Raw genomic sequence first — 20,595 nt, forward strand, 5'->3', positions numbered from 1 at the left:
CACAGGAACTAAAGCAATGTGGAATGAAAAAAAGCAAAAAAAAAATGTTACCTAAAATGTTGCTCTACCCCAAATTTATTCACTTTTAGAAGAAATAACACAACAAATTGGACCCCAAAACTTGTTACCCACTTTCTTATGAACGCGTTAATAACCCACATGTGGTCATAAACCTCTGTTTGGGCAAATGGGAGGGCTCGGAAGAGAAGGAGCAATATTTGAATTTTGGAAAGCAAATTTGGTTGAAATAGATTGCGGGCACCATGTTGCATTTAGATGTCCGCTAAGGTACCTAAACAGCAGAAACCCCTCACAAGTGATACCATTTTGGGAGCTAGACCCCTTAAGGCTCCTATCTAGGGTTATAGTGAGGATTTTGGACCCACAGGTACTTCACAGATTTTGATAACGTTACATTGTCATATTGAAAATTTTCATTTTTTTTCTCAAAAATGTTGCTTTAGCATCAATTTTCTCACTTTTTCAAGAGGTAATTCCAAAAATTTGACCCCTATGTTTGTTACCCACTTTTTTAAGAGCGCGGTGATACCTCACATGTGGTCTGAAATCTTTGTTTGGAGAAATGGGAGGGCTTGGAACGGAAGGAGCAATATTTGAATTTTGGAAAGGAAATTTGGCTGAAAAAGATTGCAGGCACCATGTCGCATTTGGAGGACCCCTAAGGTACCTAAACAGCAGAAACCCCCCACAAGTGACTCCATTTTGAAAAATAGGCCCCTCAAGGAATTTATCTAGATGTTTGGTGAGTACCCTGAACCCCCAGGTGCTTCACAGAAGTTTATAACGTTGAGCCATGAAAATAAAAAAATAAAATTTTACCACAAAATTGTTACTTCAACCAGGTAGTATTTTTTCACAAAAGTAACAGGAAAAACATCACCATGAAATTTATTGTGCAATTTCTCCTGAGTTTGGCGATACCTTATATGTGGTGGAAATCAACTGTTTGGGCACACGGCGGGGCTCGGAAGGGAAGGAGTGCCATTTGACTGCAAAATGGGCTGGAATCAATAGCGGATGGCATGTTGCATTTGGAGAGCCCCTGAGGTGCCTAAACAGTGAAGCTCCCCAACATGTGGCCACATTTTGGAAAATAGACCCCTCAAGGAATTTATCTAGATGTTTGGTGAGTACCCTGAACCTCCAGGTGCTTCACAGAAATTTATAATGTTGAGCTGTGAAAATAAAAAAAAATACATTTTTACCACAAAATTGTTACTTCAACCAGACAACTTTTTTTTATCAAGAGTAAAAGGAAAAAATTCAGCATAAAATTTATTGTGCAATTTCTCCTGAGTATGCTGATACCTTATGTGTGATGAAAATCAACTGTTTGGGTGCACGGCAAGGCTCGGAAGGGAAGGAGCGCCATATGACTGCACAATTGGCTGGAATCATTAGCGGACGCTATGTCGCATTTGGAAAGCCCCTAAGGTGCGTAAACAGTGGAGCTCCCCCACAAGTGACCCCATTCTGGAAACAAGACACCTCAAGGCTTTTATCTAGGTGTATAGTGAGCATTTTGAATCCACGAGCACTTCACAGAATTTGATAAGCTTAGGTTGCCATATTGAAAATATTCATTTTTTTCACAAAAATGTTGATTTAGCATCAAATTTCTCACTTTTTCAAGAGGCAACAACAAAACATGGATCCCACAGGTTGTTATCCAATTTCTTATGAGCACAGAGATACCCCACATGTGGCAAAAAATCTCTGTTTGGATATATGGGAGGGCTTGGAATGGAAGGAGCACCATTTGAATTTTGGAAAAGTTGAAATAAATTGCGCACACCATGTCACATTAGCAGGGCCCCTTGGGTACCTATACATCAGAAACCCCCCACAAGTGACCCCATTTTGGAAAAGCATTTTGATTCCACAGGTACTTCACAAAAATGTTGCTGTAGCAACACATTTCTCACTGTAAAGCCAGCTTTACACCTTACAATTAGGTATGCGATCTCGTATGCGATGTGACACGCCCAGGTCGCATATGCGATTGAATGAGATTGTACGTAGGTCGTTCATTTGCTGTCACACGTGCGTTAGTAGTCTATGTTAAATTGATCAATTTTGTGTGCGATCCTTTAGATCATGTGTTCTGTGACGTATGCATTGGGCACCTTTTTTTTTTTTTTTATTTATTGACTTGCCAAGCGTGTGTAATGTGTAGGGGATGCGTTTTTACTATGTCATCTGCCGTTCAGCTCTGCTACATGGCCGCTGACAGCAGACACAGACAGCCATGTAGCAGAGCTGAATGGCAGATGACAGCAGACACAGACAGAGCCGCACTGTCAGAATGAACTCGGGTGAACTTCACCCGACTTCATTGTCATGCTGCGGCTCTGTCTGTGTCGCGCCCTGATTAGCGATCACCAGTGAAGGACTCACCGGTGACCGCTAAACTCCTGAGTAAGTGAATTGAGCAGCCCTCTTTCATACTCACCGATCCCCGGCGCTGCACGGCGTTCACACTGCTCCGGCGGCTTTTACTGCTTTGAAAAAGCCGGCCGCCCATTAAACAATCTCGTATTCCCTGCTTTCCCCGCCCACCGGTGCCTATGATTGGTTACAGTGAGACACGCCCCCACGCTGAGTGACAGGTGTCACACTGCACCCAATCACAGCAGCCGGTGGGCGTGTCTATACTGTGTAGTGAAAAAAATAATTAAATAATTAAAAAAAACGGCGTGCGGTCCCCCCCCAATTTTAAAACCAGCCAGATAAAGCCATACGGCTGAAGGCTGCTATTCTCAGGATGGGGAGCTCCACGGTATGGGGAGCCCCCCAGCCTAACAATATCAGCCAACAGCCGCCCAGAATTGCCGCATGCATTAGATGCGACAGTTCTGGGACTGTACCCGGCTCTTCCCGATTTGCCCTGGTGCGTTGGCAAATCGGGGTAATAAGGAGTTATTGGCAGCCCATAGCTGCCACTAAATCCTAGATTAATCATGTCAGGCGTCTATGAGACACCTTCCATGATTAATCTGTAAATTACAGTAAATAAACACACACACACCCGAAAAAATCCTTTATTAGAAAAAAAAACACAAACATATACCCTGGTTAACCACTTTAATCAGCCCCAAAAAGCCCTCCATGTCCGGCGGAAGCCAGGATGCTCCAGCGTTGCTTCCAGCTGTGCTGCATGGAGGTGACCGGAGCTGCAGCAGACACCGCCGCTCCGGTCACCTCCACACAGCAACTGAAGACAGCCGCGCGATCAGCTGATCTGTCACTGAGGTTACCCGCTGTCACTGGATCCAGCGGTGGATGCAGCAGTGGCCGCGGGTAACCTCAGTGACAGCTCAGCTGATCGCGCTACTCACCGCCGCTCCGGTCAGCTCCAGTCAGCAACTGAGGTGAGTAGCGCGATCAGCTGAGCTGTCACTGAGGTTACCCGCGGCCACCGCTGCATCCACCGCTGGATCCAGTGACAGCGGGTAACCTCACTGACAGCTCAGCTGATCGCACGGCTGTCTTCCTTAGCTGCGTGGAGGTGACCGGAGCGGCTGTGTCTTCTGCTGCTCCGGTCACCTCCATGCAGCAGCGCTGGATGCGACGCTGGACCATCCTGGAGTACGCCGGACATGGAGGGCTTTTTGGGGCTGCGTAAAGTGGTTAACCAGGGTATATGTGTGTGTTTTTTATTTCTAATAAAGGATTTTTTCGGGTGTGTGTGTTTATTTACTGTAATTTACAGATTAATCATGGAAGGTGTCTCATAGACGCCTGACATGATTAATCTAGGACTTATTGGCGGATATGGGCTGCCAAAAACTCCTTATTACCCCGATTTGCCAACGCACCAGGGCAAATCGGGAAGAGCCGGGTACAGTCCCAGAACTGTCGCATCTAATGTATGCGGCAATTCTGGGCGGCTGTTGGCTGATATTGTTAGGCTGGGGGGCTCCCCATAACGTGGAGCTCCCCATCCTGAGAATACCAGCCTTCAGCCGTATGGCTTTATCTGGCTGGTTTTAAAATTGGGGGGGACCGCACGCCGTTTTTTTTAATTATTTAATTATTTATTTCACTACACAGTATAGACACGCCCACCGGCTGCTGTGATTGGGTGCAGTGTGACACCTGTCACTCAGCGTGGGGGGCGTGTCTCACTGTAACCAATCATAGGCGCCGGTGGGCGGGGAAAGCAGGGAATACGAGATTGTTTAATGTGCGGCCGGCTTTTTCAAAACAGTAAAAGCCGCCGGAGCAGTGTGAATGCCGTGCAGCGCCGCGCCGGGGATCGGGGATCGGTGAGTATATGAGAGAGGGGGTAAGAGGGATAGACTGACATGGACAGAGAGAGAGGGACAGAGATAGTGACCGACTGACAGAGATTAGTGAATGACAGACATTGTGAGGCGCTTCAGAACGCAGCTTTTCAGCTGCGCTCTGAAGCAGACCTTTTTTAAGCTGCGGTGCAGAGCGCAAACCTGCGCACATAGCCTCAGACATCACAATCGTATGAGGGATGTCACACGTTACAATTGACTAGTTTCGTACTACCAAACGTCCAATGTATGAGGAATAAACGACGTGTATGCGATCACCGTATTTGCGTTCAATATCGATCGCACGTAGGTTTCACACGCAAATACGTCACGAACAATGCCGGATGTGCGTCACTTACAACTTGACCCCGACGACGGATTGAAAGATCTATTGAAGTGTGTAAAGCAGGCTTAAGGCTATGTGGCCATGATCCAGCGACACAGCATCTAGTACACAGTGCCAGCCTTCCTGCAGAGATGTGAGTGTTGTCCACGGGAGAACGCAGCTGCCCGTGCCCACGATTTGGGTTCAGGCTGCTGTGGACTTTAGCTCTATTCTACGTGCAGAGAACACTCTCGTCTCCGCAGCATAAATTGACATGCTGAGGGTCGGCAAGCTGCACCACAGGTCGGTTTATGCTGCGGAGAAAAGAAGCACATTGGGCATGGGATTTCTAAAAATCCTTCCACTGTGCTTCTACTGCACAATGCAGCGTTATGGACGCAGGAAAAACACTCTGCACCCAAAACGCTGCAAACCCTGATTGTAGGCACACAGCCTAAAATGCTACAATGGATGAATGGATAGATGTCAAACACATATAACATCCCACCCCCCTGCATATTCTAAGCTGGCGGCCTTCAGTGACTTTCATGTGGCACTAAAGGGTGCCTAGCCTTGTATTTAGCCCAAAAAAAAAATAATTAAAATAAATGACGTGGGATCCCCCCTATTTTTGATAGCCAGCTAGGGTAAAGCAGACAGCTGTAGCCTGCAAACCACAGCTGACAGCTTCACCTTGGCTGGTGATCATTTTGGAGGGCTCCCCAAGCTGTTTTTTTTTCAAAATTTTTTATAATAATTAAAAAACAAACAAACGTGGGGTCCCCCCCAAATTAGATCACCAGCCAAGGTGAAGCTGACAGCTGGGGTCTGATATTCTCAGGGTGGGAAGAGCCATGGTTATTGGACTCTTCACAGCCTAAAAATAGCAGGCCACAGCCGCCCCAGAAGTGGCGCATTCATTAGATGCGCCAATCCTGGCGCTTCGCCCCAGCTCTTCCCACACCCTGGTGCGGTGGCAAACGGGGCAATATATGGGGTTGACACCAGATGTGTAATGTCACCTGGCATCAAGCCCAGCAATTAGTGATGTCACGGCGTCTATTTGATACCAGACATAACTAATTGACAGTAATACAAAAAAAAAATTGACAACAAAAAAAAATTTATTTGAAAAAACACTCCCCAACCATCCCTTTTTGACCAATTTATTGAAAAGAAAAAAAAATCTCCTGTAAGCCATTTTGGAAGTCCCACGATCTTCTAGAATATGGAGGGCACGTTCAGGGAACGTGTCCCCCATTTTCTAGGAGTGCAGACCCTCCATTTGAGGAGAGTGGGTGCAAAGAATCTGCACCCACTCTCCCCGGGTCACAGCTGCAGACTCCGTGCAGCAGCAGCAGCCAGCGTCTCTGAAGACAAAGCAGGAAGTGGAGCTGACAGCCGCGCTCTGCAGTGTGACCGGCGTGCACTGTGAAGGAGGAGGAGGGGGCGCGGGGGATCAGCGCTCCGATAGGTACGGGGGACACCGGGGAACACCGGGGTGGGAATAGGGGGTGACCTGGCAGGGCCTGGGGAGGGGTTTTCTGTCGCATGTGTGATGGCACATGCGACAGAAGTCAAAGGAAATGGGTAAATGCGGGCGGTGCGCTGCTGTGCACGCCACCATTTTAGATTTTCGGGGGGGGGGGTTGGGGGTCGGGGGGGGCACTTCGGCGACCCCGGGGGATCGGAGGGGACCGGGGGAGGAGATTTATCTCCCAGCTGACATGTTTGATCATGCCAGATGGGAGATAAATCATTGTTTACCGGCGCTGTGATTTACTATAACATGATCATCGGTATACGGTGTATACCGGTGATCATGTGAGCGGGGACCGGAAAAAACGGCCCGAATCATGATCTCCAGGGTCTCAGCTACTCCCGGTAGCTGAAACCCTGGAGATTTTCTGACACTGACGCTATTTACCTTTTTCTGACCGCCGTTTATAGACGGCGGATCAGAATAAGGACCTGATTCTGCCGCCGTTTATCTCCGTAAGGCTGTCGTAATGGGGTTAAGCAAAAAATGTTCCCGTGTTTAATCGCAGTCAGGACTGGCGTTAGGTAGTGGAGGGAGGGAAATTGAGCAATTATTTAGGGCTTCCACTCCACTAGGGGCCCCCAGTGTTTACAGTAGAACCTTTATTGATAATAGTGTCGTGGGCGGGGAGGACACCACTGCGCTGCGCTCGCTAACGCTCGGGTCCGGCGCTGCTGCGATGGCTTCTCGGTGGCTCGAGCGGTGGGCCGGGTCCGGGGACTCGAGCGGCGCTCCTCGCCCGTGTGTGAAAGGGGTGGTTGGTTTGGGGGATTTAGTCCGTGATGGCACCCACGGGTCGTGGTGAAGATGGGCACTGCTGGTGACGGGGATCCCGGGAGCGATGGTAGGGAGCAGCTGGGATGTTGTTTTCCCCCTCCGTGGGTAGGGGTCGGTGGTCCTGGGGCCCAATGATGCGAAGGGGAGGCAGGGTCGGTGAGGTGCAGGGTTGCAGGGACAGCGCGGCGCGGTGCCGGATGGCACGGGTGTACACTCAGCAAGAAAGGTACAAAGTCCTCGGTAAACCAAACGGCTGGATGGACGGGTCCCGCCGCCGGCTGCAGTGTCTCTCCCCGGACAGGTTATGGCGGCTGTCTTTCCCTGCACGTTGATGTTCTTCTTCTGACTACTATGGATTCCCAACTGTAGTCCTCTCCCCGGTGTATGGGTACCGGAGGAGCCCGTTTGCCCGTAGGCGCTGGCCCTTGGGTCTCTACCCTTAGGCGGTAGCTGTATACCCTCACGGTGTGGGCTGTTGCCTTTAATCGGGACTTTTGCTGTTGTGAAACCCCTGGAGTTCCAGTCACATTCGGATCTGACTATTGTCGGCGGCTCCAAGCCTGGTCGGGGTCCGATGTCCCTGCCTGTGTGTGCTGGCTTCACTTCGCTCCCCGGTCGGTACCGGCGGGCTGTCGCCCGACCCCGGTCCTACAGTTCCGCGTTGCTCCACCACTCCTGCAGATGGCCACCACCGTCTCCCAACCTTTCTGTCAGTGCCTGGGCCACAAACCCAGACACCCAAGTGCTTGCTCCTCTCACGTCAAACTCCAACTTCTAACTGACACTTTTCCCGCCTCCAGGCCTGTGAACTCCTCGGTGGGTGGGGTCAACCGCTTGGCTCCGCCCCACCTGGTGTGGACATCAGACACTGGAGGGAGGCAACAAGGTTTTTTGTTTGGCTGGTGTCCCTGTCTAATGGGGGTGGGGGGGTGTTTGTATGTTATCTGTGACGACCTGGCTAGGCCAGGGTGCCACAATAGCAGTTCTGCATTATCAGAGTAGTTTCCAATGTTAACAATGATCCAGGATCTATGGTGACAACATAGTGATGTAACTTTACCTATATGTCTTTACCCTGCTGGAGTCTAGAAGAATTGAAGAAAAGGATACAGACTGGTAAGTTCACCATAGTATGGGAGTATACTTTTATCTGTATGTATGTGCTCTGTGTATACTTGTGTCTGTATGTATGTGCTCATAATTAATGAACAGCAATGAGTGTAGTACAAAGATTATAACAAACTTTTTTGACGGTAACAACAGTCACCAATCAGTAGGAAGTGCACAGGCCTTTGCTTTGAATGACTTCAGCACATCTGCAAGCCACAGGACATCAGTAGTCTCTCACACTGCTCTGGTGTGATTTTAGTCCACTCTTCTTCCAGTTTCTTCCACAATTATTTGACTGTTGTGAGTTTCTTGGCCATAACTTTGTCACCAAGGATTTTCCAGAGGTTTTCTATTGGGTGTAGATCAGGACTCTGAGCTGGCCATTTCCTGCATGAAAATTGCTGATTTATTGAGTGATGAATGCAAGTAGGGAACCATGTGTTAGTGAAGAAAAATCTGATACATACTTGCATTCACTCTGCAATGCAACTATATGAGTGGTCCAACTCCTGCTGCAGAAAACATTCCCCAAACCATGACACTTCCTGCACCACCTTTCACTGACTTCTTAACACTCTTTGGGTTCAGTCTTTCCCCAGTTTGTCAATGAACATGATGTTTCCCATCAGACTCAAATGAATTATTCAGGCTTTAATCTCTAAAATGAACTCTCTACCACTTCTAATCTGTCTACACAACATTCTCTTTTTGATTATTTCTGCTAATGACAGGTTTGGTCACTGTAGAGTGGGCTTTCAGTCCAAATGCTCTTAAATGTCGTGACACTGTATGACGAGACAGAGCCTTACCCTGTTTAGTGCTGAACTGGCAAGCAATTCCAGCTGCAGTTTTGAAACGATTATCCATGGAGATTTTCCGCATTATCCTATCATTTGGCCTTCATCTGGACAACCTGCTGCCAGAGGGTTTCAGTCACTTTGGAACAGCACACCATTTTTGCAAAGTCAGTGCAAACTGGAAAGTTAAGCTATGTCCGCACGTTGCTTTTTACCTGCTTTTTACCTGCTTTTTTGCTGCTTTTTCAACTGCAGCGTTTAATGGCACAATGGTTGTGTTCTGCTTTTCATGCAAAGTCTATGGGAATTTGGGTTTCTTGTCCGCACTATGCAGTTCAAACTGCAGCCTTTTTGTTGCAGAACTTTGGTCAAAAACTCAGCTTTGCAGTGCAAAACCCAAATGGCAAAAACAATTGACATGTCAATTGTTTTTGCCATTTGGGTTTTGCAGTGCAAAGCTGAGTTTTTGACCAAAGTTCTGCAACAAAAAGGCTGCAGTTTGAACTGCATAGTGCGGACAAGAAACCCAAATTCCCATAGACTTTGCTTGAAAAGCAGAACACAACCATTTTGCCATTAAACGCTGCAGTTGAAAAAGCAGCAAAAAAGCAGGTAAAAAGCAGGTTAAAAGCAACGTGCGGACATAGCCTTAGGCTGCCAATTAAATAGTGTTTGCTAGTAATTAAGGAAATTAGCACCAGGTGCCAGTTCAACACCAATAACTTGCAGATATTTGAAAATTCTCTAACATTGATCAGTATTCTTTTATGTTTATCCCATTTACATTTTTATTATGTGCTTTTGAAAAAAGCAGTTTATAAAATCAGCTTAAACTACTGCTAGTTTACTCATGTTGGGATAAAATCACATAGGACTACACAATGACTTTAACATTAAGGAAATTGTGTGTTCTCTAATTTTGATTACCAGAATATGTCTGTATGTATGCACTCAGCGTATGCCTGTATGTGCTCAGTGTATGCCCTTGTTTGTATGAAGATGCTTAGTGTATGCATGCATGTGCTCTGTATATATAGTATAATGTGTGTGTACATGCTCAGTGTATACATGTGAGCTCTGTGTATGTATTTGTCTGTATGTATATACTCTGTACTTTGTATGTATGTGCTCTGAGTATAAATACTCTGTTTATACATGTGTCTGTATCTATGTTGTCTTTGTATGCATGGGCTCTGTGTATGTGTCATGGCTCGACTTTGGGGCTCGATCCAATGACATCTGGTTTTGGGGTCAGTTTCCCTCTCTGTTTGACCACAACTGTTTTGGCTCTGTCCTATTTCTGATAGTTCTTTTGTTTTTCCTTTTCTTTGCTTTCCTTTCATTTCTATTAGGTGTGTTCACTTCCTTGTTTGGTTTGCCCTATCATATCTTAGCATGGGCTACTTATACACCATTCACATGTAGTCATTGCTGGCTGTGTTTTCCTGCATAGATGAATGTTTAGAGTCTCAGCTTTTCAGTTCTGGATAATTTTGCTGAATAGTCACTATTGCTTTTCAATACAATTTGTTTTTGTATTTCCCTTCCCAGCACTCTTCCCCTTTCTTTTAAGTTTGGGATCTGGGGGGGTTTCCTTGTATACTGCATGTCTTTTGAGTTTCCTCTTTTTTCTTCTAACTTCCCTGTACTGCCTGATGCAAGGCCATGGGGTATCCGGTCCTGGGCATTTAGTTTTCAGGGGATTGTCACAGGTGACGGTGCCCGGTCCCATGACACTGGTGGCAGTTAAAAGAAGTCTGGTGAAAAAAAATAGTAAAAATAAAAGTGTCTTGTGACGCCACCTACGGTTCACGGTAATATTACCGGCGCTGCTTGCAGACCTCTGGGTGATGATAAAGCAGTTAGTTTGTAACGCTCCCCATAGGTATAGCGATGTCCCCAGGGCCCTTGGGAAGGATCAAGATTTCACACACCGGGAGGCAGCTTACCACACGAGTCTTGATACCGGTTTCTTCAAGGCCACTGATGTGCGGCTCCCCATGTTCAGGCAAACGAAGTCCATAGTGAGAGCTGTACGTTTGATAACAATAACTGTCACACATACTCCGAGTCTTTCTTTCTGTACCTTTACTTCTCACCCTCACTCGAGCCACCACTGCAGGCGCTGTATCACATTGCCCAAAGCCATTTGGTCTTTCCACCTTGATCCAGAGTACAGGATCCACCATCTTTTCCCTGGATTAATGCTATCCATTAAGCGTGTAATTCACTATTGGACATACAGGGACAGTGACATACCACTGTACATATTTGCAAATAAGGGACACAACGCATGTCAAAACCCTTCAGTGCTCTACAAAATAAATACTAAAAGGATTTGTCATATCCTTATTCATTTTCACTTTCCTGCATACAGGGATATTATATCCTTTTATTTGGCATCTCACAAAAATAGTGATCCTGGTGGATCAATAGGGCCTTTTACACAGTCCCCCAGCGCAAAGGAGAGCCTCTCTTTGATTCACCATGAAACGTATTTTTCAGTGTTTTTCTTTTCTTCGTTATTGTCTTTTCTAGATCCCTATCACCTTGATAAAGGCTACACGCCGAAACGTTGGTGGTATAAGGGACATTTTTCTGTTACCCCTTTTTTTCACAAAATAAAGACATTAAATTAAAGCAAATTTTCAACTATTCTTTCACGTGTGCCGAAGTTTCTCTATTCTATAAAACCTGGCCCTGACCTCTCTTTTATCTCTCACTTGTATAGCAGGCGATGCGAACCGTTCTCCTGGGCACCACTAACTCTGCTGCAGTCCCTGGCTCTATTGATGGCGGTGCTACAAGTGTTCCTGTGCCAGGGAACTGAAGTTCCCTTCGCTCTCTGGTCTTTTCTGCTGGGCCTGACTGAGCCCATGCAGACTTGGACTTCGGTATCCGGGCTGCTTCTTCTGGGGTGAACCGAACTGGTCCCTCCGCCCCTTTTCTGTCTCACCACCTACGACCCTCACACAGAATCTCTCAAACTTCACTCGACTCGACAGACTCTACCAACTGTCTCTTTTTACTCGCTCTGACTGGAGCTATCTGGCTCTGCGCCCACTCACCTCAGACACCTTACCCACTCAGCTCCACCCCCAGGCTGGTTTCAGGGACAGTACTCACCACTATACAAGTTGAGCTACACTAGACCCTAACCATGGTTTAGTGGAGTGTTGTGATGAGTCTGTCTGTGTGCATGTGTCATGTGAATTCTCCTAATGTGGAAATCCCTTCCTGCACCTACGAGGTGTTACTGTGGCTACTTAACCATAGGGTGCTACAGTACAACTGTGTTTACACGTTTTTAGCCCTGTCTCACCCTCTGCCTGTGTGCACTTCATATATGTTATTTGTTGTTTAGTGTAGCACTAACAGACACAGAAAAAGACTTGGGTGTATGGGTGGATGGTAAACTTCACTTTAGTGGACAGTGTCAGGCAGCTGCTGCCAGGGCTAATAAAATAATGGGATGTATTAAAAGAGGTATAAGTGTTCATGAAAAAAATATAGTTCTACCTCTGTACAAGTCACTAGTGCGACCGCACTTAGAATACTGTGTACAATTCTTGTCACCGATATATAAGAAGGACATAGCTGAACTGGAGAGGGTGCAGAGAAGAGCGACCAAGATTATTAGAGGAATGGGTGGGCTGCAATACGAAGACAGGTTATTAAACTTGGGGTTATTTAGTTTGGAAAAACGAAGGCTTAGGGGGGATCTAATCACAATGTATAAATATATGAGGGGACAGTACAGAGACCTTTCCAAAGATCTTTTTACACCTAGGCCTGCGACTGGAACACGGGGGCATCCGCTACGTCTTGAGGAAAGAAGGTTTAATCATAATCACAGACGAGGATTCTTTACTGTACGAGCAGTGAGACTATGGAACTCTCTGCCGCATGATGTTGTAATGAGTGATTCACTACTAACATTTAAGCAGAGCCTGGACGCCTTTCTTGAAAAATTTAATATTACCAGTTATGTATATTAGATTTTATGACAGGGTATTGATCCAGGGAACTAGTCTGATTGCCGGATGTGGAGTCAGGAAGGAAATTTTTTCCCCATTGGAACTTGTTTGCCACATTGGGGTTTTTTTTTGCCTTCCTCTGGATCAACATGTTAGGCTACGGGTTGAACTAGATGGACTTAGAGTCTCCCTTCAACCTTAAAAACTATGATACTATGATACTATGATACTTTGTTTATAGTTGAGGGTGCAGTAAAGGCCACTCAGTGTCAGCCGTTGTTGAGTGGGAGCGCCATTTCGTAATCTTAGGGTATAAGCCTCCGCAGTCAGGCAGGGACAAATCAGGTTTAGATTTAAAGCTTCTTCCAGTCTGACTAGAGACCTGTTGGTTACAGGTATTACATCTTTCCTGGTTTGTTTATGCCCACATGAGTGGTACAGCTCAGTCATAACAGTAAGCATGGGTCTGTATGTATGTGCTCTGTGTATGTATGTGTCTGTATATGCTTTTGTGATAACCTGGCAAAACCAGGTAGTCACAAATAGGCCCCCACATAACACCATCCCTCACCTAGGAAACACACAGACGACCTGAAACCCTAAAACCCTAATCACCCCCCCTTAGGGAAAGATAGACACACCAGTGGGTGGGACCAGGCAGTTGGACATGTTCACCCAGGGGTCTAGACAGCCAGGGGCGGGAAAACAAGCAGTTTAGCTTCAGATTAAGTTTGTAGTTCGTCTAGAGAGGAGTGTGGGCTGGAACTAGGTGTAGCCATAGATCCCACGGGCCAGCTTCTGCGGGCACGGCTCCTTAGGCCACATCCAGCCAGGAGCGGACTCCTGAGTTCCAGACCAGGCAGTCCACCATACACAAAGCAAGTGCAGAGGGAAAGAGACAGCGACCACCAGCCCGGGTGGGGGACCTGAATGCAACCGGCCGTGGCGGCCGGCCACCAGCACCTTGGTTTACCAAAAGACTCGTGTGGTTCATTTACTGTGAGTAACCAAACGTCCCCTTGCATGTCCAGGCGCACTGGCCCCTGCCATCGCCATACCCTGCACAAAGACACTGGGTCCCGGGGCAACCATCCCTACCCACGGAGGGGTTAACATCCACCTGCCACTACATCTCTCCCGGGTGCCCCACAACAGCAGCGGTGGTGTCCCACCTCACCACACACCGTGGGTGGCATCACAAACTTAATACGGCCTAGCCCGTACATCTACGTCCCCCTTTTTATTTGGCGTGTCCGCAAGACCCCTGGGTCCGCAGACCCTCGAGCCACCCCCAGAAGGTCCGGATCCGAGCAGCGGCGGTCAGTCATATGAAAAAGTTTTGGCACCCCTATTAATGTTAACCTTTTTTCTTTATAACAATTTGGGTTTTTGCAACAGCTATTTCAGTTTCATATGTCTAATAACTGATGGACTGAGTAATATTTCTGGATTGAAATGAGGTTTATTGCACTAAAAGAAAATGTGCAATCCGCATTTAAACAAAATTTGACCGGTGCAAAAGCATGGGCACCTCAACATAAAAGTGACTAATATTTTGTACATCCTCATTTTAAGAAAATAACAGCCTCTAGTCGCTTCCTGTAGCTTTTAATGAGTTCCTGGATCCTGGATGAAGGTATATTTGACCATTCCTGTTTACAAAACAATTCCAGTTCAGTTAAGTTTGATGGTTGCCGAGCATGGACAGCACGCTTCAAATCATCCCGCAGATTTTCAATGATATTCAGGTCTGGGGACTGGGATGGCCATTCCAGAACATTGTAATTGTTCCTCTGCGTGAATGCCTGAGTAGATTTGGAGCGGTGTTTTGGATCATTGTCTTGCTGAAATATCCATCCCCTGCGTAACTTCAACTTCGTCACTGATTCTTGCACATTATTGTCAAGAATCTGCTGATACTGAGTTGAATCCATGTGACCCTCAACTTTAACAAGATTCCCGGTGCCGGCACTGGCCACACAGCCCCAAAGCATGATGGAACCTCCACCAAATTTTACTGTGGGTAGCAAGTGCTTTTCTTGGAATGCCGTGTTTTTTTGCCTCCATGCATAACACCTTTTTGTATGACCAAACAACTCAATCTTTGTTTCATCAGTCCACAGGACCTTCTTCCAAAATGTAAGTGGCTTGTCCAAATGTGCTTTTGCATACCTCAGGCGACTGTTTGTGGCGTGCTTGCAAAAACGGCTTCTTTCGCATCACTCTCCCATACAGTTTCTCCTTGTGCAATGTGCGCTGTATTGTTGACCGATGCACATGACACCATCTGCAGCAAGATGATGCTGCAGGTCTTTGGAGGTGGTCTGTGGATTGTCCTGGACTGTTCTCACCATTCTTCTTCTCTGCCTTTCTGATATTTTTCTTGGCCTGCCACTTCTGGGCTTAACAAGAACTGTACCTGTGTTCTTCATTTCCTTACTATGTTCCTCACAGTGGAAACTGACAGTTTAAATCTCTGAGACAACTTTTTGTATCCTTCCCCTGAACAACTATGTTGAATAATCTTTGTTTTCAGATCATTTGAGAGTTGTTTTGAGGAGCCCATAATGCCACTCTTCATAGGAGATTCAAATAGGAGAACAACTTGCAAGTGGCCACCTTAAATACCTTTTCTCATGATTGGATACACCTGCCTATGAAGTTCAAAGCTCAATGAGGTTACAAAACCAATTTATTGCTTTAGTAAGCCAGTAAAAAGTAGTTAGGAGTGTTCAAATCAAGAAATTGATAAGGGTGCCCATACTTTTGCACCGGTCAAATTTTGTTTAAATGCGGATTGCACATTTTCTGTTAGTACAATAAACCTCATTTCAATCCAGAAATATTACTCAGTTATTAGATATATGAAACAGAAATAGCTGTTGCAAAAACCTAAATTGTTATAAAGAAAAAAGGTTAACATTAATAAGGGTACCCAAACCTTTTCATATCACTGTAATAAAGTTTTTTCAATTTTCTAAAAAAAACCCATTTCTTTTGGTGATCCCTATTGCGACATACTCTTTTTCTTTCTTTGTTTATCTGTGCCCACCACACTATGTTAGTCGGAGGAAAGTGGCCAGTAAACAAATGGCGAACGATTCAAAAATTGTCCATCGTGCTTGTGTAATGGCATGAACTTAGCCATTGTAAATGCAAACTAAATGTTTGCTAAATCATGTGTGATGGTGCAAAATTTGAGGCCCCACTTTAATCTTTTGCGCAGGGCCCCATGTTGTCTAAAACCAGTCCTTATCGCAGTTCCATAATTCAGAGCAGTTATATAATGCTTCCCACGTGCTAAAAGTCTGAAATCATTTTACATCTTCTGTTTTCCACATTTTATTTAATTTTCATTTGTAAGCTGTTGTTTTCTTTCTTTTCTTTAAGACTGAATCTACCGACTCCTCTGTGTATCTGAGGCATAGAAAAAAGGACACGAGCAGCTTTAATAAAGAGCTCAGTCATACCAGGTAAAGTAACTCGAAATGTTTCCCAGTAGGGTATTATGTACTGCTACTTTTATATTTCATTGTTATATATGATTAGGTACATGTTGTTTGAGTTTTTTCACCTCTAGCGCAGCGCACTAATACAATAAACAAGCACATCTACTTTTTCCGAAAGGAAAATTTCACCAAAGCACTTTATAAATGAAGATCATTATTATACTCTAAACTTTATTGAAGATTGCAGTTTATACTGTGCCCTTTTATGCAGATACAATGTCATAGACACACTGACAAAGGCCCATTTATCATTTACACCAGGTGGTTTCACAAAAAAATATTCACACAAAAGCTCTAGGACCAATGTTCTTCAATTTGGGTACTTAGATGACTTTGGTTAACTGACCCAATGCCCGGGCAACACATTGCAGCATCCACTAGTCTCCTCCATATTTCAGATGAGAGTCACCTACTCCAAGGTTCTTAGATGGGTGCACAAAAATAAAAAATCTGAACACACAGATCGGATTTTATGGCTATATTGTCATCATTAACCTAGTAAACAGTTTTTCGTCTTGTAAATTTCATTTACTGTGGATGTATAAAAATTAATGTGGTAAAGCGGATAATAAAGATGAAAACTCATCCTTTTTTTGGATGACAGTTGGTAAGGTTTTTTTGATACACGGATAAGAACTTAGTCTAATCACTCATCCAGATGTCGGTTATTTTCTTGTATGAGAAAATCGGTATGAGTTTCAGCAGAGGTTTTTTTTATGAAAGTTTCATAAGTTTGGTCAATGTGTCAATTTTTTACCATCAGAGTTTGATCACAGTTTCATAAGGGTTTTTTTTTTCAGATGAAAAAACTAATGGAGGCTACTCAAGCTTATCCTATCAAACAGTCTGTAATAAATCCCAGTGTTGTCCAATGTTTTCACAAACCCGAAGGCTGTGTGCGCACTTTGCATTTTTTCATGCGTTTCCGCAGCGTTTTGAACTGCAGCATTTTAATGCCAAAATGCATGTGTTTTGATTTTCAAGCAAAGTCTATGGGAAATTGTGATTTCTTGTGCGCACAATGCTCTTAAAAACGCAGGGTTTCAGTTGCAGAAAATTTGGCAAAAACTCAGCGTTTAAAGAAGCAGCATGTCAATTGTTTTTGCCATTTTGGCAGCGTTTTGCTAACATAAGAGTCAATGAGAACTTTCAAAACGCAACCTAAATCAAAATCCCACCGTTTAACATGCGTTTTTGACTTTATAATAAGGGCATAATATGTCCCTTTACACACACACACACATATATAGTCCAACAATTAAATTAATGAAAATCCACAATTTAACGTTATTTTATGCATAAATATTAGAACACAGTTATCATTTTAATAAAATTAGCTATTTTGTGTATGATTTTAATCATGATATTTGTTATCATTTTCTTTCCGTTTTTTTCAAAGTGTTTGAATGTTTAAACTTTATTTAGTAGTGTACAGTATTTGTCTTCAAAACGCATCTGACTTTAAGCAATGAAAAAGCATGTAAATCGCGGTAAAAACGTAAGCGTATTTATAGCATTTTTGTGGTCAAAACCAAATTTGACAAAGACAATTTCTGCCAGAAGATGCGCTTAGAACTGGAAGTTACTCAACGCAAAGTGCGCACACAGCCTAAAGGCCATTTTACACGCTGCGATATCGGTACCGATATCACTAGCGTGGGTACCCGCCCCCATCGGTTGTGCGACACAGCCAAATCGCATAACATCGCCCAGACCCGTCACACATACTTACCTGCCCTGCGACGTCGCTGTGAACGGCGAACCGCCTCCTTTCTAAGAGGGCGGTCCGTGCGGCGTCACAGCGACGTCACTAAGCGGCCGCCCAATCAAAGCGGAGGGGCGGAGATGAGCGGGACGTAACATCCCGCCCACCTCCTTACTTTCGCATTGCGGGCGGTGGCAGGTAAGGAGAGGTTCCTCGTTCCTGCGGTGTCACACGGAGCAATGTGTGCTGCCGCAGCAACGAGGAACTACATCGTACACGCTGCAGAAGCGATATTTGAGAAGGGACCCCCATGTCACCGATGAGCGATTTTGAATGTTTTTGCGACGATTCAAAATCGCTCATAGGTGTCACACGCAACGACATTGCTAATGCGGCCGGATGTGCGTCACAAATTCCGTGACCCCAACGATATCGCATTAGCGATGTCGTAGCGTGTAAAGCGGCCTTTAGACTTGTATCAATGATTTTGATCCCACATCCATATCAATATCAAACAAGTCTCCATGTTTGTGTGCAGACCACTCGGTCTAGACGTGTGAACTACCAAATGGATTATCATAGGTACAAGTGCTATCTGTGAAAAACATGAATAACACTTATATGAAAAAAAATCTGCCATCTCAATGAGCAGGCACAAATCTGGTGTGACTGCAGCACAAAAGCAGAATTACTACTTCTACAAAATTGAAGTTCTTAGTGCACATTTTAAGCAAATGGTGTGTGCCCACGTACCACGGGAAAACAACATCATTCAGATGGATCTCTAGACTTAACTTATGAAAACCTAAAAAAGTATTCCTATTGTTAATCCTATTTGAATATAAAGTAGAAGTAATAATAATATTAGCAAATACCTCCAAGTAGAAATGTATTATAGTTCTCCTGATTAGCTATGTCACTTACCTTATGTGCAGGGCATTACATTAGCTTAGGTATCCATGGTTATGACCACTAGGAGTGAACTAACTAATCTGCTGTAATGCTCTGCGCATAAGGTTAAGACATAGTTAATCTGTAGAATTATACTACATTTCTAATTGGAAGTAATCACTAATATTGTTATTATTATTATTCGAGATAGGATCTTGGAGATGGGAATAACACTTTAACTCTCTTTTGAACTTAAACTGAAGAAATCATCTTTATTCCATAAAGATTTAAAGCAGTCTTGAACAGATCGGAGAAGTGCACGATCCAGATGGATGCAGCCACCATCCTAATAGCAACCATCACTCTTTGTCACATATCCAAAATGGCAAAGAACCATAGATGTTGGAGTAAAGGCCGCTTTACATGCTACGATTCGTCTGACGATCTCATTAGCAATGTGACACGCCCAGATCGTAGTTACGATTTGCCAGATCTCACATAGGTCGTTTATTAGCGGTCACACGTAACGATCTCACAAGCGACGACAAATCGTTCAGCGATATATTGCTTGACCAAGGCGGTTGTGTGGATGTTGTTCATCGTTTGCAGGGTGTCAAACGTACCAATATGTCTGCTGTGATCCAAACGACGAACAATATTTTGAAAATGAATGACGTGATGAACGATCAACGATTTTCAACCTATTTGCGATCGTTCTAAGTTGCACATAGGTGTCACATGCAACGACGTTGCTAACGATGCCGGATGTGCGTCACGGAATCCGTGACCCAAACGACATATCGTCAGATAAATCGTAGCGTGTAACACTGCCTTTAGGTCGGATTAGTAAGACTCTTCATTTGCATCAGATATACAATAATAAACCATAGAGATTACAGATGGGTGGATTCATGGAAGTAAAAGTTCGCTGGGTTCGGCCGTACTTTAGATAAAGATCAGTTTGGACGCTCACTTGACCTGAACTTAATCCTGGAACCCAAACTCCATTGGAAGTCACTGATTGGGCAGTTCTGCTCTTTGCCAACATACAGCCAGCCTTAAACAGAGCATTTCTGAGGGAGGGACGGCAGGTGTTTTTTTTTTTTTTGGACACCTTACATCCAAAAACATTGTTTTTACCCCCCAGTGAGAGCCATTCAGACTTGAAGCAGATCACACTGGTTTGAGCACCGAGCGTACCCGAACACAGCGATGCTCGATTGAGTAGTTAGCATACGAACAGTAACCAAACTCGGACACTGATTTTTTTTTAAAAAAGTCCACGTTTTGTATGCACCCTGAACTTTACAGTTTGAGTTCACTGTTTTCTACTAAATATATCATACACAGACAACTAATAGATGTAAACATCTGCTAAATTCAGACATGTAATTTTTCAGCAACAAATTTACTGTATAGTAAGATTTGCATCACATAAATTTTGTATGGATTTTCCTTCTGCTCTGTGAATGGACTGCTGTTTGTGGCTTACTGCATTTTGTTGCAGCTTTTTAGTATAGATTATTGAGCATATCTGGAATATATCTGTGAAGAAAGACATGGACCCCATATCCATAGATCTACTGCGCCTAAACAAACATTTACATAAAGGAACATTCTTAGTTTAACATTCTGATCAGTCTGAATGACGCCCATT

At 44.7% G+C, this 20,595-nt stretch overlaps 1 protein-coding gene across 1 annotated transcript in view; it reads left to right on the plus strand.

Moving 5' to 3' along the window:
• Positions 1–20,595, plus strand: part of CCDC60 (coiled-coil domain containing 60) — a 380,115-nt gene that overhangs the window by 162,027 nt on the left and 197,493 nt on the right. Inside the window, exon 3 of the mRNA XM_075341855.1 lies at positions 16,224–16,306. Coding sequence (XP_075197970.1) covers positions 16,224–16,306 — 83 coding nt within the window. The remainder of the gene's footprint in view (positions 1–16,223; positions 16,307–20,595) is intronic.

The sequence above is a fragment of the Anomaloglossus baeobatrachus genome, chromosome 1, assembly GCF_048569485.1.
Source record: "Anomaloglossus baeobatrachus isolate aAnoBae1 chromosome 1, aAnoBae1.hap1, whole genome shotgun sequence".
NCBI classification, from domain to species: Eukaryota; Metazoa; Chordata; class Amphibia; order Anura; family Aromobatidae; genus Anomaloglossus; species Anomaloglossus baeobatrachus.